The 21,521-nt window shown below is 40.4% G+C and overlaps 1 protein-coding gene across 4 annotated transcripts in view; it reads right to left on the reverse strand.

Moving 5' to 3' along the window:
- Positions 1-21,521, reverse strand: part of DMXL2 (Dmx like 2) — a 79,934-nt gene that overhangs the window by 30,601 nt on the left and 27,812 nt on the right. For all 4 annotated transcript variants that reach the window (XM_069982980.1, XM_069982971.1, XM_069982961.1 and 1 more), the window contains exons 9-20: positions 20,538-20,712; positions 19,312-19,521; positions 18,125-18,387; positions 13,153-13,840; positions 11,845-11,966; positions 11,065-11,154; positions 10,027-10,144; positions 9,499-9,618; positions 8,225-8,452; positions 2,676-4,352; positions 1,862-1,972; positions 987-1,156 (exon numbers count right to left, since the gene is read on the reverse strand). In XM_069982980.1, the coding sequence (XP_069839081.1) occupies positions 987-1,156; positions 1,862-1,972; positions 2,676-4,352; positions 8,225-8,452; positions 9,499-9,618; positions 10,027-10,144; positions 11,065-11,154; positions 11,845-11,966; positions 13,153-13,840; positions 18,125-18,387; positions 19,312-19,521; positions 20,538-20,712 (3,972 nt within the window). The remainder of the gene's footprint in view (positions 1-986; positions 1,157-1,861; positions 1,973-2,675; positions 4,353-8,224; positions 8,453-9,498; positions 9,619-10,026; positions 10,145-11,064; positions 11,155-11,844; positions 11,967-13,152; positions 13,841-18,124; positions 18,388-19,311; positions 19,522-20,537; positions 20,713-21,521) is intronic.

Genomic DNA, 21,521 nt, shown 5'->3' on the forward strand with positions numbered 1-21,521 from the left:
TCACATACGGATACAGCTAATAAATGGGAAATCTTCAAATCCACATTAAATAACTGTACTGCCAAATATATTCCTATGGGTAACAAATATAAACGGTTAAAATCAAATCCCACATGGCTTACAACCGAGGTTAGAAGGGCTATAAATGAGAAAAAAGGGGCATTCAAAAAATACAAATCAGAGGGATCAGCTGTAGCCTTTAAACATTACAAAGAAGTCAACAAAACCTGCAAAAATGTAATAAAAGCAGCAAAAATTCACAATGAAAGACAGGTAGCTATAGAAAGCAAAAGAAACCCCCAAAAATTATTCAAATATATTAATGCAAAAAAACCAAGGTCAGAGCATGTAGGACCCCTAAATAATGGTGACGGGGAGTAAATAACTGGGGATCAGGAGAAAGCTGAGTTACTTAATGGGTTCTTCAGCTCTGTATATACAAAAGAAGAGGATGGAGCTGTGGTGGGTGGGGCCAGTACTGAGGTGGGTGGGGCCAGTACTGCTAACACATGTAATGTACTGAACTGGTTTACTATAGATATGGTCCAAGATAAATTAAATAAACTCAATGTAACCAAAGCTCCAGGGCCTGATGGATTACACCCCAGAGTTCTTACGGAACTCAGTTCTGTAATTTCTCTACCCTTGTATGAAATATTCAGTGATTCTTTGCTTACTGGTATTGTGCCGAGGGACTGGCGTAAGGCAAATGTAGTGCTGATCTTCAAAAAGGGCTCTCGAGCTTCCCCAGGTAACTATAGACCTGTAAGCTTAACGTCCAATGTGGGGAAACTATTTGAGGAGCTTATAAGGGACTACATCCAGGAATATGTAGTGGCTAATAGTATTATAAGTGATAACCAGCCTGGTTTTACTAAGGACAGAAGCTATGGGTATAGGTATGTGCAACTTCTACGCACAAAGAACACACAAGACAAGCGTTTATTGTTATTAAAACACTTTCTATTTAGTTAATAGGCACCTACCTTTTCTATGCATCTGCGGAGCGTGTTTATATTCCTCACCCACCAACCAATTCCCATTGCTCTGAGTTCAGACCACTGGGGATCACCCCTCTGAATTGCTGGGATCATGTTGATTAATTCTTCCTCAGCCTCTGAGTGAAAGGCCCATGCAAAATGACATGTGGATAATCCTATAGAACAAGAGAATCACTGAAAGGTCACTGTAAAACCCACACAGAAGGCAATAAGACATTAATGTGTAAAAGAGGCATAATCACTGGGTTTCAAATTATAATGTGAAACTGAGGGTTCTAGCACTGTGAATTCTGCAGCTAGTACAGATACATCTGTCTTTGGTTTTCATCTAAAGCATGCACTAGTTGTAGGTAGAGATAAGGATAAGCATAACCCAAGCATACTAAGGTCCTTCCGAACCAGAGTGTGCAACTTTTAGGTAACTGTGGCTAAAGAAGTCGGATGCAGCCCTAGGGAGTCCTGGAAAACATGGCTACAGCCTATGGCTATGTTCCCACACAGTATCTTTGCTCAGTATTTTTCAACCATAACCAGGAGTGGATAGAAAACACAGAAAGGCTATGTTAACACTCTGTTTAAATTGAGTGGATGGCCATCATTTAATGGCAAATAATTGCAGTTATTTTAAAACGATGGCCGTTATCTGCCATCAAATGACGGCCATCCACTAAATTTTAACAGTGTGTCAACATAGCCTTTCTGTGTTTTCTGTCTATGCTCACGTTGTGCTCACCCCCAGCTGTAGGAAGACTGAAATAAATGGTTCTAGCCTATCTGTGCTATACAACAGTGGTTCTGGATGTATACTTTTCTATATGGGCATATACCATACTCTTGAAAAAGAAGAATAAAAGCTTTACCTTGGTGGAGCAGCTGAAGACGATACAAAGGGGGAAGAGACGTTAATAGACATGTGTGCAACCTCATAGCCAACAAGTACCGCAAGCCACATTCATCAAGGTTGTCTCCTCCTAGAAACACAAGATGTATAAAGGGTAACTACAACATCCTATACTGTGAGACTGGAATGGTATGTTTTGGTGCGGATTTATTTTTCTGTGCAGTATTTTTTTTTTTGTTAAAGGGGTATTCCCTTCTGGACATTCATGGCATAAACCATAATTTAATAGATCCATATTTAACCAAAAAGTGAGGTCTCGTGGGGGATGAGGGGCCCTTGATCTCGAAACAGGTCCAGGTCCCAGAGGTGGAACACACATCTTTCAGGCATTAATGGCACATCCATTACCTATTGGGAATATCCCTTAATTATTGTGCAAGTTACTTTTGGAAGCACTGTACAAAAACACCAAGTAACTACTATTTTTTCATGCCCAATACTAGGCTATATATGTGAAATATCCTTCTGTTATACTTCTGTTGATCGGCCATCAATGTAAAATGCAGAGAAAGCCATATTAAGAAGGCATTACTTATCTCGATTTTGGTAAATTTCTAAATAGATTTTGTAACACTAAAGCTTATCTGACAGATTATCTGCCAAAGATTTGAAGCCAAAGCCCGGAATGGATTTGAAAAGAGGAGAAAACTCAGGCTTTCCTTTATGACCTGATCTCTGTTCATAGTCTGTTACTGGCTTTGGCTTTAAATTTTTGGCAGATACTCTTTCTGTGTAAATGGACCCTTACTAAGGATGCTGTTGAGGGATATTACCTGTGTAGCTGTTATCTCTGCTCTCCCCGAGCTCTGTGCTGGTTGTTGCCACTGTGTCTGCTAGAGCCACCAGAAACATTTGTTCTAACCGGGTCAGGCCAGGCAAACTGGAATGCATGAGATGGCTTGAAAGTACACTGGCATGTTCACGGCCAAAGTAAGTGGGCCCATACTGGGACAAGTTGATGACTTTTGATCTGCTTTCTCTTTTTTCAGTGTCAAAGCCTATAAAGTCATCAGTAGTCACATTCTGTACCTGAAATAAATCGGAATACTGGTCATCTGTTTTACTGTCAAAGCTAAGCTTGGAAGTTTGGGATTTTTTTGTCGATTCCTCAGGAGCAGTGTAAGCTGCATCTTGATCAGCAGATAGCAGCGCATAAAGTGGTAGAGGAGGAATAGAGTCAATCTCTGTGTATTCTCGAGTCCCATCCTTTCCGGTGATGATCATGTCCTTGGCTGTGCTGCCACTTACACTGATAGTCCGTGAAAGGTGACGTTTTGGAGCGGCTTCATCCCCAGTATCTAAGTCCTTTACAATTGCCACCTCACCTGCAATGCACTTAACTAGGTGTGAAAGGATGGCTTTTGCACGTCTAACTTTTCCCAAGTCCATGAGTTCAAGCAGCTGAGTTGGGTGATACTGAGGAAGAGTTGGAGAAAGTACATGAGCAGCTTCAAAAAGACCTCCATCTTGAATAACAGTTGGGCTGCCAAAGACATCATCGACAATAGCGGCTCCATCTATTACACTAGTTTTCTTAGAAATCACATGAGTTTGTTCTGACTGTCCTGTATTACCTTCAGAGGATGAGTAGTCAGCATCACCTAACTTTAAATTGTGTTTCCATTGAGCATAGACATGCATTTCACAATCCATCCCAACTACTAATATGCCATCTCTTACCCAAGACAAAGACACAGGTAATGAGGGTGTCCCATCCACTGAAGACACTAAATCTATAGACCTCAGCAGGACCCATTTAGATTTTATGCCCTGTTTTATACTACCACCTAGTGGTAAAGTGATGACAGCAATCCCATCCTTGCTATTGGTCTGATCAGTAACAATGCCCGACAGTCGTCCATACATGAAAATATTGGATCCAACCCCAACAGTAAGTATATGTGAGCCATCTTCTTTGGATACCCAGTCCAAGTGTACCAGATGTTTAATGTTCGGCATGAGGTGCTTGTCTCTATTTAGAAACACGTCCTGTTTAGAGTATACAAATAAATTACTATCTACGCTCACGTGAGCGTCAAGCATGGTGCCCACTCTTATTAAGTCATCAAGATGTATAGTTTGTTCTAAAACCCATTCAGATCCGCCAGTGGATTCACATTCAAAGAGACAAACATGCATAGAAAATTCTTTGGAGACAAAGCCATTATGTTGAATGGGCTGCTTATATGCCACAGCAAGTCTTCCAGTGTAAGAGCAACTCACTGCAACTGGTTTTCCTGCTACACACACTGAACTGCTGCTCTCATCACGTCCTTCATTCATTAAAGACCATTCCTTCCAGCAGTAGCTATACTGTTCTTCACTTTCATCAAAGTCTTGGAGTTTCTGCACACTGCATCTCCAGAATCGCACTTTGTTGTCTGAGCATGTAGTAACCACTAGGTATGGTGCAAGGCACACTGGGTAAATTGATGAAGAACTAAGATGGCCTGTTAAAAGAAAACATAAGACCAAAGTTATCGCATAGAATTATATATAAACTATTAGTTGGTTGATGCTCCAATACTGTAACATGCTTCACTCTATTGGCCTTAAAATGACATTCTGGAGAGTGATAGTAGATACCTCTGATCTTCCTAACTGGTACCAGTGCAACTGCTTTTGGCTTCCAGTTGGTATTTTCTATGTGTTGGAATGGAAAATAGGAAGCCTGTAGGAGTAGGACTGGCAGTGTTAGAAGGGAATCAGTTATCAGGAAGTGAGAATTTTTTTTTTTTTACATGTTTAAAAGGGAACCAATCACGTAAAAAATGGATATTCAGCTCAGAGAGTGTGCTGATAAATCATTCAGCACACTTCCCATACATGTCCTTATATCCCCGTCCCTGCAAATGAAAACGTATAATCTTACATTTAAACATTGGGGCGCTGTATGGTAAACCGCCCTAAGTAGTCATCTGGGTGGTGGGCTGTGAGAAGGTAGTCAGGGTACCCTGTGCGGGAGGGGCGTGATTCAAATTCCAGTAAAGCTCTGACGTCCTCCGGAGGCGTGCTGTAGCATCCGGCAGCGCGCCGACATTCTCATTACGTCGCACATGCGCAGAACAGCAAGTCCCATTCTGTGCTGTAAGCGGCGTGATGAGAACGTCGGTGCACCGCCGGACCCTACAGCACGCCTCCGGAGGACATCACAACTTCACTGGAGTTTGAATCACGCCCCTCCCGTCCAGAGGGGCGTGATTACATCACCGAACCACCCAGGGGACCGTGACTACCTGCCCACAGCCCACCACCCAGATGACTACTTGGGGCGGATTACCATACAGCATGCCAATGTTTAAAAGTAAGATTATACGTTTTCGTTTGCAGGGATGGGGGATAGAAGAATATGTATGGGAAGTGTGCTAAAAGATTTATCAGCACACTTCCTGAGCTGAATAGCCATTTTTTACGTGATTGGTTCCCTTTAAAGGGGTTGTCCGGCGATAAAAAATTATTCACAGAATAACACACATTACAAAGTTATACAACTTTGTAATGTATGTTATGTCTGTGAATGGCCCCCTTTCCCGTGTTTCCCCCCACCCACGCTAGACCCGGAAGTGTGGTGCATTATACTCATCGCATCTCGTGTCGTCCAAGGTCTCCGATCGTCAGCAGTGACGTCTTCTTCGGGAGGCCGGCGGATCTTCCCGAGTGCCGGCCGCCCTCTGCAGCGTCATCCGAAGCTCAGCCGCGATTGGCTGAGCATAACTGTGCTCAGCCAATCGCGGCTGAGCAGCTGATGACGTGGCCGCGTCATCAGCCGCTCAGCCGCGATTGGCTGAGCACAGTTATGCTCAGCCAATCGCGGCTGAGCTTCGGATGACGCTGCAGAGGGCGGCCGGCACTCGGGAAGATCCGCTGGCCTCCCGAAGAAGACGTCACTGCTGACAATCGGAGACCGTGGTCGGCACGTGACAGTTAATGTATAGCGCACCACACTTCCGGGTATACAGGTGGGGGTGGTGGGACACGGGGAAGGGGGCCATTCACAGACATAACATACATTACAAAGTTGTATAACTTTGTAATGTGTGTTATTCTGTGAATAATTTTTTATCGCCGGACAACCCCTTTAAGTAAAATGTATTCCCGGAAATACCTGTTAATGGCTACTACTCTCTAGGTTTTCTTCCTACCTCACCAAACACTCATTCGATGTATATTTTGCTGACTCTACTTATTTTCCCTCCATAGCAACTATCAGACAAAAAAAAAAACCCACACCAGTGGTTATCCGTCCACTGTCTACCATCATGTCCTCTCAATATTCGAAATCCAACTTGCGTTTCCACCATCTAAAACCCTACCAAAATGATACATTTCCATCTCAGTGTGTGGCTCTACCATTAAAGTGTCACTGTCATGAAAAGTTTTTTTGCAGAAATCGATAGTCCAGGCGATTTTAAGAAACTTTGTAATTGGGTTTATTAGCCGAAAAATGCATTTTTATTATGAAAAAGCAGTTTGAAGCTCTCCACCCTGTCTTCATGGTTCTCCTATGGAGAGAGCTAAATAAAACACCAAAACAGGACAACAAAGAGTTAATCTACAACTACCTCACCCTGTATCTCCTCTGACAGTCACCACTGACCTCTCTAAGTTCTGATTACAGCTGTCACCCAGCTTTGTGCCTCTAATCCTCTGTTATCTGCTTTCTACTGTCGGCTAACTCCCTCCTTCCTCCTCCCTCCCCTCTCTATAGAACAGACTGGGTACGGCTGATGCAACAAGTCACAATTTCCTGAGAAAAGGCTTTTTAAACGTTTGCGTGGGTTTCCTCCGGGTACTCCGGTTTCCTCCCACACCCAAAAACAAACATTATTTATATAATTATATATATATATATATATATATATATATATATATATATATATATATATATACATACACATATATATATATATATATATATATATATATATATATATATATATATATATACACATATACACTCACCGGCCACTTTATTAGGTACACCTGTCCAACTGCACGTTACCACTTAATTTCTAATCAGCCAATCACATGGCGGCAACTTAGTGCATTTAGGCATGTAGACATGGTCAAGACAATCTCCTGCAGTTCAAACCGAGCATCAGTATGGGGAAGAAAGGTGATTTGAGTGCCTTTGAACGTGGCATGGTTGTTGGTGCCAGAAGGGCTGGTCTGAGTATTTCAGAAACTGCTGATCTACTGGGATTTTCACGCACAACCATCTCTAGGGTTTACAGAGAATGGTCCGAAAAAGAAAAAACATCCAGTGAGCGGCAGTTCTGTGGGCGGAAATGCCTTGTTGATGCCAGAGGTCAGAGGAGAATGGGCAGACTGGTTCGAGCTGATAGAAAGGCAACAGTGACTCAAATAGCCAACCGTTGCAACCAAGGTAGGCAGAAGAGCATCTCTGAACGCACAGTACGTTGAACTTTGAGGCAGATGGGCTACAGCAGCAGAAAACCACCCGTTACTAGCATGGTGTACCAAATAAAGTGGCCGGTGAGTGAGTGTATATATATATCTCCCATTAAATGCAGATATAGTTTCTTAAAATCGCCTGGACTATTGATTTCTGAAAAAAAAAATAAAAAAAAAATACTACAGTGACTCTTTAACTCCTAGGCAGCAGGCACATTATCTAGGGGGTCATGCTTCTCAGATCTGTCCTTCACTCCCTATATTCAGTTGTGTACCCTTATGTCTCCAGCACCTCAAAAACTTCTTCAGAACCCATCTTTATATGCGAATGGCTGAATCATTACAGATCAAGCACTTTTTACCTTGTGTCACCCCTATATCCCACAGACAGTATGTTCTAGAAAGCAGAGCCACCAACCCTTTTGTTTGGATTGTTCATTAGTATGTTCATCTGTAATCTCTGGTTTCATCAGTACAATTTTTTGTTGCTATATAAATAAAGATTTTAAAAAGTTCTTATTATCCAACAGACTACTATAGTCTTTACTGGCCTTAAAGAGACACTGTCAGAAATCAATAGTACAGACGATTTTAAGAAACCTAATGTAATTGTGTTTATTAGGCAAATATGCCATTATCTGCATTCAAAAAGACTTTCCTCAGGTCCCCCCTCTCTTCTCTCTCTCATTCAATGATCATTATTAGAAAATATCGAATCTTTTACATCAGTAGAGCCCTGTTTTGTCTTAAAATCCACTGAACTATTGATTTCTGCAAAAACATAAATAAATAAAATTAAATTAAACGACAGTGACACTTTATATAAGAAACAAACTATGTCAAAAAGTTTTGAATAGAAGCTAGATTATTTTTTCTTACATACTAAAAAAAGGCCACGTAGACTTACCTGCTGAAGGCGTTGCTCTTATTACTTCCACACCATCAGGGATCTCCAGTGGATGGCTATATACTAGCTTGGAGCTCAGAATCAATTTACTGGCTGTCTGAAGGTTAGCAATTGATGCAGAGCGGGTCATGGGGCTTGTGCCAGGAGACGCTTCTGGAGAAGACTCAACAGTGACTTGCCCCGGAATTGTAAGAAAGTTTTCTGATGGAGTAGGGTCTGCAGGCTTTGCTGTAAAATAAGAATAAATGTGTGATGTTACAAGGCAGCATATTCTACTTGACAGTATATAAGAAAACAAAGTGTGAAACTTGATCAGTCTTTGGAGAATACTAGGATTAATAATGCTTGGAGTGGCTGTCCTTATACACTTTCACCGCGTGTTGGACGTGTCAAAAGTTTCTTTTTGTGACTAAATGGTACTCTTTAACCATTTCGATGCCTGTGTCAAAATTTACAGTGTCATTTAAATGGCCTAAATATTAATATTAAATAGATTGATGTTCAGGGGGATCAAACTACCCCTAGTGAGATTGTGGGAAGCCGATCTGTTGTCAGTGCAGTCCGAGGCCTCCCAGGTTGCCTAACACAGGTGATTGCTACAGGCTGCTTTCCGCAGCCTGTACTAATCAAGCGCAGAACAATGGATCAATGCAGAACATTTGTACATACAATGTATTGTTCATAGAAGTCCCACAAAAATGTGTAAAAAATAAAATGTTTAAAAAAAAAATAATATTTATATATATATATATATATATATATATATATATATATATATATACCCATCCCACAATGAAAGTTTAACTCACATCCCCTTTTACTATTTTTTTTAAATAGGAAAAGGAAAAAAAAAAAAACATATTTGGTATTCTCCCATGCTGAATTGCTAGAACTATCAAAATATCACATTCCTGATCTGGCATGGGAAATGGCGTTAAGTGCAAAATTGTTAATTTAAAAAAAATGTTTTTCCAAATTTCAGCACCCAATTTATTTGTTTTGCGGCATATTTTATGGAAAAATTAAGTGTGTCATTTCAAATTACAATCTGCATAAAAAAAAAAAAAACACCTCTTGGGGGTGGGGAATAAAGAGGAAAAAAATCAAGACCTTTCATGGTTCTGTAGGTGGAAAAATGAAAGTGCTAAGGACTTTTTAACACGATGAGAAAACAAGACTGCAAAAACGAAAATGTATGTGGTCCTTGTGCGTGGGGTAAACAGTTCTACCTAAGAATTAGACAAACTTAGTAAACCTTCTCCATGGTAACTTACTAACACACGCTTGCACAGACTTCAAATGAAGATGCCACATATTTAGGATTGAACGGTTTTTGCCATCTTTTTCTATCACAACTAGGAAAAATTTTTCTGAGAAGGGAGGAGGTCGGTAACCTGAAAACAATAAAACACACTGGATTAACACAAAACAAACAATCTGATGGCTGAAAACAGCATCAAACCATTTTTATTCTAAACATCAACTGCGCTTTATAACCCCTTAGCCTAAATTAATTTACAAGTATGTGACTGTGCTGTTAAGGATGTATGGGGGTAAGCTTGGGACTTTGTACACCTTGCAAGTTACAGCTAAATTGCTGTTTTCTTTATCCCACTTTCACCCCACATATATTTTGTCCTCAGATATCTCTGTATATAGAAAAATAAAAACGTTAAATGTTTTAAAAGATGAGGATGAAAAAATGGAAAAAGGCAAAACTCAAAACTGAAAGTAAACCCAGGCACGATGTTTAATAACAAAGAAAAATGCTGGTAAATTATTACTTTATTTCAAGCTCATACCTTGGGATGGTTGAAAGAAAACCTCGGGTTCCTTTTCTTTTACTTCTTCTTTGTGCAGCTTGTATCCCAAAATGAAGTCTTCTTGGAACACATGAAGCAGCTGAGTTCGTGATCCACACTGAAAATTTTATTAAGATGAACAAGTGCTTCATTTTTATTAGAGGACTATACATTGGTAACTTTACAGCCAATGAATCAGTCATTGCAAGAAGTACCCAAGCAAGAAGAGCATGCAAATAGTTATTTCCGATTCGGAGCGGCTTAAACTACCATAAATATATTTTAACACAATACAACTCAATACAATAGTAAAAAAAAAAAAAAAAATACAGAGCATGTTTTCTGTCTATACTGGGCACATATTCATGCTAAGGCTGTGTTTTGTGTTTCCATTTCATTCCTTTTCTCTGTATACATAATAGTAGACTATGCTATATTGTAAAAAGCACAAAAAAAAAAAATTAAGTCAACTTATCCTAATACATTACACTGTACGGAATATACAGTATACTCCAGTTTGAAACTATTTAAAAGAAAGTCAAACTGCAGAGGAAAAGAAATGCTGGAGATATAGGTTTGCAGGCTATGTCCACATACAGTAAAATAATGCCAAAATCTGGCCAGTAATTCTAAGTGAAAATAAAAATAAAATAAAATGTGTGAATGGGAAAAAAACAGCAGTTTCTTCAAAAACAGAAGGTAAATAATGACCATGTTCATTATTATGACAGTCATAATCAATTACGGCAGTTATCTAATACTGTGTGTGCACTGATGGTTAATTTCCCATTGACTTTAATGGAGCACATTATTATATTGAAAATATGGACAGATTTTTACCTCAAAGTTAATGCCATTGTGCAGTTATTTTTACTGTGTGAACAAAGCCTCAAGGTTTTATTCTCACTTTCCTTTGATTAATTTTTAACTAAGAACCCCCCCCCCCCCCAAAAAAAAAAAAAAAAAAAAAGTCTAACACTGCCATGGACCACATTCAAACCATGCGTAGTGAAAGAATAAATGTACAGGGTGACATACCTTACTAGTGATTGCATCAAGCTCAAAGATGCAACCAGGGCGGGCTGTAGACTGCTGGCTGACAATGTTAAACACTTCACCGATTAGTTTCTAAAATAAACAATACAAAATAAAGAGCCTGTAATATTTCAATTATACCAGGAAAATAACACAACATGTCCCTGACTACTGCTGAAATCACGACCTCTGTACCCCCCTCCGATCTCCGTATCAGGCACTGCCATCTCTGTTATGAATAGAGCCGCTGGTACGGCATGCGACCTGCTGCTCTATTTATTCCTATGAAGCGACGGAAAGAGCCAAGTACACCGGAAGAGCGCTGTACTCTGTTCTTTCCATCAGCTCCATAGGAATAAATAAATCTGCGGGTCGCGTGACATACCAGTGGCTCTATTTATAACAGAGATGGCGGTGCCTGATACGGCATCCCGCCGCCCACAGCCCCGGCCTGCCTGCAGCATACGTTACCTGCTCAGCGCTGCGGCTGTGTAAGGCTCCCCTCACTCCCAGTGCTGCCGTGCACGGATTGGCTGATGGGGGCCGATGGGAGCCAGGAGCCTCACACACAAAGTAGAGCAGTGATTTTTTTTTTTTTTTTTTAAATATCACGTCTGACCCCTTCACATACACGAGCAGCAGGTATAGCTGACAAAAGCATAAAGTGTAGACGGACCTTAAGATTTAACATTTCACCAAACAACTGTACTATTTCTTTTCACAGTAACATTGACAGAATGTACCATTGTAGACAAAGTTCAGAATATTCAATATAAAACTTACAGAGGACTCAGGGTCTGAGAGTTCATCAAGTAACTTTCGGGCGTCCACCACTGCCTGATACAGCCTCAGGTTTGTCCCATCAGAGGCTACAAAGCAGGCACTGGCGGAATTACAATATGTGCCTGAAAGCAAAAAAAGCAATGGTGTTATAAAACAATGGGTGCAGACACACTATTATGCCATTATAAACCACTGAGGTTTGATAGAAAGACTTCTCATAAAAGCAATTCTCAATAAAGATGCTTTACCACCACACACTGCAGAAGAAAATGCAATCTTAACGTTAGCATTTGTTTATTTATTTTTTCTTATCGCCTTAAAAGGAATGTATTATCATTGCTGTGCCCCCTCCTAAAGGCCAGGTTTGATTGAAAACTTGAGTGCAAGACTTCTCCCTGTACTGGGGGAAGGGGGGTAAAACAAGCATGACTGGAAGCCGAAGCGATTGCAAAACAGTCACAGCCAGCAGCGATTAAGGTTACTTTTCAGATCAGATCATATAGGGTTGAGGAGAACAGTGTCGGAACGCTGCTCTCCTGACCTGTCAGGTCCCGGGGCTGGTATGTGAGGACCATGACTAGAAGCTGTAGCGTTGTGACTGGCGAACTGGGTCTACTCCCCTGTGACTGGCAAACACAGCCAGCAGCGATTAAAGTTACATTTCAGCTCTGTTCAGGATTACAAAGAGCTGAGGAGAACAAAGTCAGAACACGGTTCTCCTGACTGGTCAGGTACTAAGGCCGGTATGTGAGGAGCTTTGTACAACAGGATACTATGAACAGTACATTTCTTCTGACAGATTCATATTCATTGATATACATACAAAAGTCATTGTATTTAGCTATTGAGCCACATGGATTTAAAGAAGTCCCCTGAAAGTTAAAAAAAAAAAAGGATGGAAGAGGGGTTAGGGAACATAATAAAGTTTACTTACCTTGAGCCCCTTAGCGCCGCTCCTGGGTCAAGCCGACAGCAGGCAGCCAGTCACTGACTGCCTAAGCGGGCAATAGCTCAGCCAAGCTGTGGCGTTGCAGCTGAAGAAGCCGGGTATGCGGCGTACCCGGTTTCTAGTCGAGAATGACAGGCAGCGTCCGTCAGTGGGATCTAGGAACGGCGATCTGGAGGCACAGGGACTGGTAAAGCGATCACTCTGGCAGCTCCCCATGCACCCCCCCCCCCCCGCACTCACTGCCGCCACGTAGAATAGCAACGCCGCTAATAGCGCTATGTTTGTTTTTGTTTTACTTTCGTGGGACTTCTCCTTTAATAGCACAGAGTAAATCTCAAAATATATTACAAGACACTCACCTAAACAGTAACTTGGTATAAGTGTTGGAAGCCATGCCACATTACAAAAGGCAGCAGTACGAAGAGAGTTAATGCGGGCTAGTTCAGATACTCCTCCACTGTATGATAAAGGTCCAATTGGATCAACCCGCCATAATATAAGTTCACTGTAAATTGCATTTGGGTCGTGAAAAGTTTGAGTAGCTGCATTTCTAAAATGTTGCTTTGGGAAACCTTTTAAATTCTTTACAGGATCCCCTACTTTACCACCACTATAGTCTATATCCCATGGATTAACATCAGAGTCTGGAGTCACCAGCACATTATGGTGAGATGAAGTCAACAGCAAGGGAAGTACAGAATGACACGCCAAATCATTCAAGTGGAATCTGTGGCCACAATACCGAAATTTGTGTGACACCGTGAGCACTGAGGAAAAGGCAGACTTATTTGCAAAGGTCACAGCCCATTGATTCAAGGACCCATCAATATGCTTGGAAACCATCATGACAGTCGGCGCCATACTGGCTGCATTTGGAAGCGCATTCAAAGTACTTGCAGGTACATCACTTGCCATCATCGTTTTCTGCAGAAGAGCAGAAGCAGCTTCCTTGGCAGAGGTAGTACAAGCATACATCATTATGTTTTTGCTTAATGAGCTGGCATCTCCTGATGGAAAAGCAACAGGTATCCGAGAAGAGAAGGAAACCTGGAAACAAAACACATAAATGATCAGCTAGGCATAAACTCATACTGTAGGCTCCAGCTATACAAATATTACATTTTATTTTCAAACAAACCTGTCACTACTCCTGACCTGCCTGATTTACGAATATAATTCTCTATAAAATAATATGGTAGAACATCTTTCCTAGTAAAGCTAGGTTTCCACTGTGTTTTTTTTTCTGTCCATTTAGCATATCCTTTTTATGGGAAAAAATGGATGCAAATGCAGATGCAGTTGTATGCCATCTGTCAGGACCTGTTTTCCACTGTCTTACATTGAAGCGAATCAGTTTTTTTAAAACATTTTTTAATTTACACAAAAACGTGGTTGGTCTGGCGAAATTTAATATTAAAGTATTGTAGTGCCCCCAAAAGTTATACAAATCACCAATATAAACTTATTATGGGAAATACTTATAAAGTGCTTTTTTTCCCTGCATCAAGGCTTCACTTCCTGGATAAAATGGTGATGTCACGCCCCGACTCCCAGAGCTGTGCAGGCTGTGGCTGCTGGAGAGGATGATGGCAGAGGGATGCTCAGTGTCCCTCCAGTGCCCTGTGTCCCTCAGTGTCCCCTGCCATCATCCTCTCCAGCAGCCACAGCACGCACAGCTCTGGGAGTCGGGTCGTGACATCACCATTTTATCCAGGAAGTGAAGCCTTGATGCAGTAGTAAGAGGAAAAAGCAATTTATGTGCATTTTCCATAATAAGTGTATATTGGTGATTTGTAAAACTTTTCAGGGGTTATACAATACTTTAATAAATATTTTCACCAGACTTCTCCTTTAAGCGTCCAAAAACAAAATAGGTGAACCTAACCTATATGCAAGCCCGAAGAAACGCACAGGCTTGAAACCGCTATTGCTCTTACTTGTGGAACCCACCTGCTATGCCATCTTAAGCCCTGGAATAAATCTTAAGCCCTGGTTAAATAAAGCCTGGTTAACTAACTGTGCTCTTAAAGGGAATCTATTGTCAAAAAATTACCTACTGTTTAAACAACATTTTTTGTTAATAAGGTAAACATGTTTTAAGAATTTTTAGAGATTTTTTAAAATATTTTTTAATGTCTATGTTTAAAAATAATCCTGAAGTCTTGGAGTTTTCGTTTTAACCACTAAGCCTAAAACTAAAAATGAACTGTTCTGTGTTGGGTTCTGGAAAGTGATCTATACAGAATTATGAAGTGTCATACAGTAAATATAATATATACTATGTAATATATGCTGTTCACAGCTAAGGGCCATATTACATGGCAGATCAGCCCTCGCTTCCTCCTCGTCCCCTGCTTGCTGCCTGTGCTATTACATGCACAGACAGCAAGTGGGAGCAGAGTGAGAAGCAGCAGACTGTCACAGTCATCATTTGTCAACCTAAAATACCACAATTAGCCAACATTATGGTGCATTTACAGAGGCAAATTAATCTGACCAATTTTGGAAGCCAAAGTCAGGAATGGACTTGAAAAGACAGGAAATCTCATTCTTTCCTTTATGACCTGCACCCTGTTTATAGTCTGTTCCTGGCTTTGGCTTAAAAAATTTGTCGGATAAATCTCTCTGTGTAAACGCATGCATGTTGGTTGATTGTGGTCTTTTAACAGGTGCTATCATACCAAACGATTATAGGCTGGAACGGCCGGTAATTGGCCAAATACGGCTGGTAATCATTTGGTGTAATAGGGTTCTAAGACTCACCTTTCCTGTGGAATGACCTCTTCAAAGGTCATAGAGCGTGCCCAGAGCACTATCCCATTCATGTCAATGGAAGAGCTCTGCATTATTGTTGCTTTGTCCACAGGGCTTGCTGTAGAGCATTTCTCTAAATACTGTTTAAAGCAGTGCAGGCCCCCCCATAATTACGTGCAAAAAAAAAAAAAAATTACACAAAAATTTCAAAATCAGAAAATAGAAGTAGATTAGAAAAAATAGAATGTTACAGTATCTGGCTGTAATCAGAGATGAGTGAATTTACCGCATTAATAAAACGATGCACTTGGTAAGTTCAGCATTCGGCTTAATGCTTTGTTAGGGTACAAACACACACACCGTATACGCAGCAGATTTGGTGGTTCAGATTTGATGCTGTGTTCAGTTATTTAGATCTAATCTGCTGCGTATCGCAGCAGTAAATAAGCTGCGTATACGGTGTGTGTTTGTACCCTTAGGGTGCGTTCACACGTACAGGATCTGTAGCCGATTTGATGGCGCAGATTTGAAGCTGCAGATTCAAAGCAAATGAAGTCGCTCATCTCTAGCTGTAAGCTCCTTTTACAAAGAGCAAATAGTAGCCAAACAGGTTAATTATTGCTCCATGTAAAAGACCTATTGATCAGCCAATGATTGGGCAATCACTTATATATTTGCTAATTGTTGAGACTGCACAGCCCTAAAAATCAAGTAAGTGAAGGGCCCATGAACGATTCATCAGTAATTTGTCTGGCCCTGGCCATAAAGTTATTGGGCCATGTAAAATGCTCATTAAATGAACCCAGAATTGCTACATCAGCTCTGGTATTGGGAAATGGGTCTCACCCTATAAATGGATAGGAATAAAGTGATAACAAGGATATCATTCCCCTTGGCACAGGAGTGTATCCCTACATATGGGTAATACAATTAGTTACTAAAACAGACATGTCAGGACAGATGATGGTCTAAAGGACAGATCGAATGGTCACAAATAGGTACATTTTACAAAAATAAAGTTATTTGCCTTTAGTGCTTTACCACTGAAGTATGTAAGTGTAAGGGGGGGCCCTCAAGAAAGTTATGTTTCACTTTTTTTTTACTCTGAAGCCATTACTCAACCCCTGATAGAGCCTAAAACATTGAAAAATGCTCTGGAGGTAGTGCCGGCGGTTATTTTGTTTAGATGAGTTAGAGATACAAAATGGAAAAAGAAAGACACATTATATACTGGCAGAAAAGCCTCAGGATAGAAGAATGGGAGAACTGCAAGCATACAATGTGTCCACTTATTACAGGGAGATTCAAAGGCACTGATGGTTGGGGAAATCATCAGAGCTTCCAAAAAAGCTAAAGAAAATAAAGTATGTGACTATCTGATCCTATAAATCTGCTACTAAATGAAAAGAAAACTATATAGGCAACAAACATAAATGAAAGGACAATCAAAAATACATTTCACAATAAAACAAACCAATTAACATCACTATACACTGCTCCTTAAATTGCTCTTGATGAATGTTCCTAGCAGGAAACGCGTTGAGTGATGGAGAGCTGACAGATGGAGAGTGGTAAAACAACCAGGAAACGTCTGAACCACGGTAACCCCTCTGCTTTAGCCTTGCACAGTACATATCCTGGCATCAGAGGCACTGTGATCCTCACTGAGGGGCCGTAAGTTTTTCATTATGGACATGGGTTTACCACTTATGTATCTGGACTGAGTGTTGCACTACTAGATTGGTACATCATCGCACCATACAGTGAATATAATTGTTACACTGTAAATAGAAAAGGCATGATTTTTGCATTTACATTTTCATTTACCACAGTCCTTTTTTGCTATGAAATATATGAAAACCAATGATTGGTACAAAGTTAACTACTGATTAACTATAGATACACCTTTGGTGCCAGCTTGTCTCCCCATAAACAAATGAATAGATAGATTAATAGACAGAGACTGAGAGACAGCATATCTATAATACAACAGACGATGTTGGGGCGGGGGGGATGAATTTTTAGCTATTCCTCTAGGCTGTGCAGTTGCCATAGTGGTCTATAAATAGGCCTACAGGTCTAATATTAACCCACACAGACAAGCCATTAACAAGTATATACCTAAGTAGCTTCCAGATCTGTGGTCAAAACAATGCATACGGTATGTAAGCACAATCCCTGTAGCTATGTTGCTAAAGGCTTGGGGAGATAAACTAGCTCAATGCCTTTTTATCCAAGAGGGGGTGGCAAGGGTCAGCATGTCCTGGTCAGTAATCCACAGTTCTTCTATTACATATTTCTATAGGATAGATATTTCTAAAGGAGAGACAGACATTAGTAAATGTGCATCTACCTTCCCATAATGTATTCTCTGCGGACCATATATTAAACATCATATCCTGTGAATATACCATAAATGTCCAAGATGGGAAAGCCCCTTAAAGGGTGTGTTCATGTACTTTTCCGCTGTGGACTTGATACTACTGATTTTAGCTAATTAGTTAGACTGATTAAATCTGCAGTGGCAAATCCATATCAGCTTAAGTACGTAACAAGTAGTACATCAGAAAATAATACCTGAACTTGTCTGAAGATTCCATGATTATATTCATCCAAATAGTTAACATGCCATAGTAAAAAAGTACCATCCACAGGGTGAATAGTGAAGAGCATGTCTGCATTCTTGTTCCACTCTGTGAGGAGAGATTCAATTTTCCGGTCTAATAAAACGGTGGGTAGAGGAAGAGTAGCACCAGGTGAAGATGCTTTCGTACTTGTATCTTTGTCTGATTCTTCATGCTCAGGAGATCCAGTCAAAGACCTTTCCCCCTCTGGCTCACCTACAACAGAGATTGAGAAGTCTGTAGATATGAAGTGATGAACACTGAGCCTCTCTACATGATGAGAACAGAAAATATAACCATAACTCACAGATGAATAAAGACAGAATATAAAAAGGGCACTAAAGGTAATGGAGGTAATGTATGTAACTTCTGCAAAGAATGCAGATCCCATAGACTTCTATTGGTGTGTCTGTGCCGCAATTACAGTCTGTGCTAGGACAGGTCCTTTTTTTTTTTACCTGGCAAAAATTGTGGACGTGTTAAAAAGGCACCAACCCCCCCCCCCCCCCCCAAATGGGATATACATTTGTCTCCGATTACAGACAAATATTGCAGACGTGTGAATGCAGCCTAAGGTTATTTTACACAGGCCGACTGGGGCAGGATAAAAAGCACATATATAAGTAAATCAGGGGGGAATAAAAAGATGTTTCCCATGATTTAAAAGCAGGACTGTATCTGTAAGAAGGGGACATCCTCTATGCCTAGATGAATAACATCATCTACACCATCAGAAGGAGATTCTTTATTGTGTAAATGCCCTTTGACACAGGCTGATTATCATCAACAAGGGTTCCTAGAAATGCTCATTTGGCCGATTATTGGCGCAAGTAAACGCGACACCTATCACCGAGAAAACTATCGCTCATTGGCTGATCACATCTTTTAAGTGGTGCTAAAAGTGTATTGCCATTTTTTGCACATCACCCTGTTTAAACTGGGAATATAAGCAATAAAGTTTATATATAAATTTGGGATACATATTAAATGCCTACAGGTTGTCAATAGGGAAACTGGAGGAAAGAAAAAAAACCCATCAACATGTGGGGACAAAAAATCCTCAGCATATCGGCCTTCAGCACAAAAATGTAAGCTGAAAACTACTGTTATGGCTCTCCTCTAAGGCCAAATTATACTAACCATTATCAAGGTTCATTAATAAGCCACTTTCCTCCTCCTCCTCATCTTCAGCGGTGTCTGACTGCTGCTCCACAATGGTTTTCAGATGCTGTATGAATATTTCAATGGAAGATGTAAAGTGCAATTCCTTGTTGTTAAGCCAGTGGACTACGAAACCTCCTGAACCTTCTTCCAGATTAAAAGCTGGTCCAGCCAAGACAGAAGGAATATCTGAAAAAATTACAATGATCATTAACTTTAGGCAAAAAGAGATCATTATTTTTAACAATACTATTATTTATTTTTACACACAAAGTACAGAACATTTTCATAACTATATAACACAAAGAGAGAGAAATAGAGACACACAGACACGAATCTAAAGCTATGTTCACATGTAGAAAAATGGACTTGTTCTCTGTTCTTCGGTCAAACAACTGGACCTATCGGCACCAAGTTTGGAACATAGGTAAATCAGGTGCTGGAAAAGGTTTCAGTCCAGGTTACAGCTGAGTGGTGCCACGGGCGAGATGTCAAATTTCTGGACACAACAACACGGGGAATGTGGCGGTGATTTAAACTGGATGTCCTGCTCAGCCAATCTGTGTGCTGCCCCACTGACTGGCCGGGAGCCCCCAAAGCAAACCGGATCCCTGCAGCAAACCGGATCCCTGCACACAGGCGATCTAGTCCATCCTACCGCGTCTGTTTACTTCCCTGTGTAAAGCGCTCTCTCTGCTCTCCTGACAATGTTCTGAATAGTTCTGAATTATTACACACTACTAGTCAGCTGTCATCTATTTTTTATTCAATTCTGACATTTTTTATTGACTATTTTCCCGCTAACTGGGGGTCATATTTTGTTGGAAATGTGTCAATATAAATTTTTATTAAAAATAAGTAAATAAATCCAAATCATCATAAAACCCTCTTACACAAACCAATCCGCAGCTTCTATCTTAGTAATAAGGAGACAATTTTGAAAAATAAAAAAATAAAATGCTTACTTTCAATACTAAAATAACTAATATACAAATGACATCAAAATAAAGCCCTATGCATCATATAAATTATTTTAATAACTGAACAAGGAAACAAACAAAGTTCTACAGCTTTTGAACATGTTTGGGGGAAAAAAAAGAAAATGTGTATGGTCTTGAACTGGTTAAAATACTACACACAGACAAGAGGCATATATAACATAAAACTACAGAAAGATGAATGACATAAATAAGCTTCCACTTTACCAGTGTTTGGATTTATGCTTGCTGCTATGTGAAAATGACACAAAGAATTAGCATGATGCGAGATGTGCCTGTGGGCTTCCTGCTGGCTTGGCTGACTTGGTAGCAATTCTGTGTGAGCAGCCAGAACAGAAGACCGTCTTCTGCCCCTTCTCAAGTGTTTCAAGTGATGAATTGTCTGAATAAGATAGAAAACAATAAACATTTTAACATTTTATAAGTGGTAAAGATATCTGCCTTAGAAAATACACAGAACAATTCAAGTTCAATCATCACATAAGATGTGCTACCATCTGGGTTAAGCTTCCTATGAAGAACAAACAATAGATGGGAAAAAAATCTTTCATCCTCTGTAAAATTGGATTGAATTTTTTGTCCTAGACCCACTTAAGTTTGCGTTTATGTCAGAAGTAATATACCTGGAGCAGCAAGAGCATCTATGCCGAACTATCACACAAGCCACACTGCATGTTTCTGCTGTGTAGCTAAGAAACTAAGTCAAGCTTTGCATATCAGAAAAAGACACCACTACCATCAATGGAGGAAATGGAGCCCAGCAATCCGCAAGTGTGCAGGAAATCTAGATACTTAACCATGTGACTATGACATTTTTGTGTTTAAAGAAGCACTCCACCCGATTTGTTTTATTGGCTCTCCCGCTGGAGGCTGACAAGTATACCTACCCATGATGATCGCTTTCCTGTGGCCCAGTGTTATTCCGGTGCTCCGAACTCGTACAGATTCCACTGGTGTTGACATCACATCTCTTCAGACCCTCTTCATTCTCCTGTGCTTTTGAAGACTGGAAATCAATGTCTTCAATGCGTCTCTATAAAAGCTCTGTTTTCCGGATTGTCAACATGCAGGACAGCCGGAGAAAACGTTTGAACAGCACTGGAGCACCAAAATAACACGTGGAAAAGCAATCATCATGGGTCAGTATACTTGTCAGTCAGTCTTCAGCTAATAAAAGAAATTGGAGGGAGT

Source organism: Dendropsophus ebraccatus, chromosome 1 (assembly GCF_027789765.1).
Source record: "Dendropsophus ebraccatus isolate aDenEbr1 chromosome 1, aDenEbr1.pat, whole genome shotgun sequence".
Taxonomy (NCBI): Eukaryota; Metazoa; Chordata; class Amphibia; order Anura; family Hylidae; genus Dendropsophus; species Dendropsophus ebraccatus.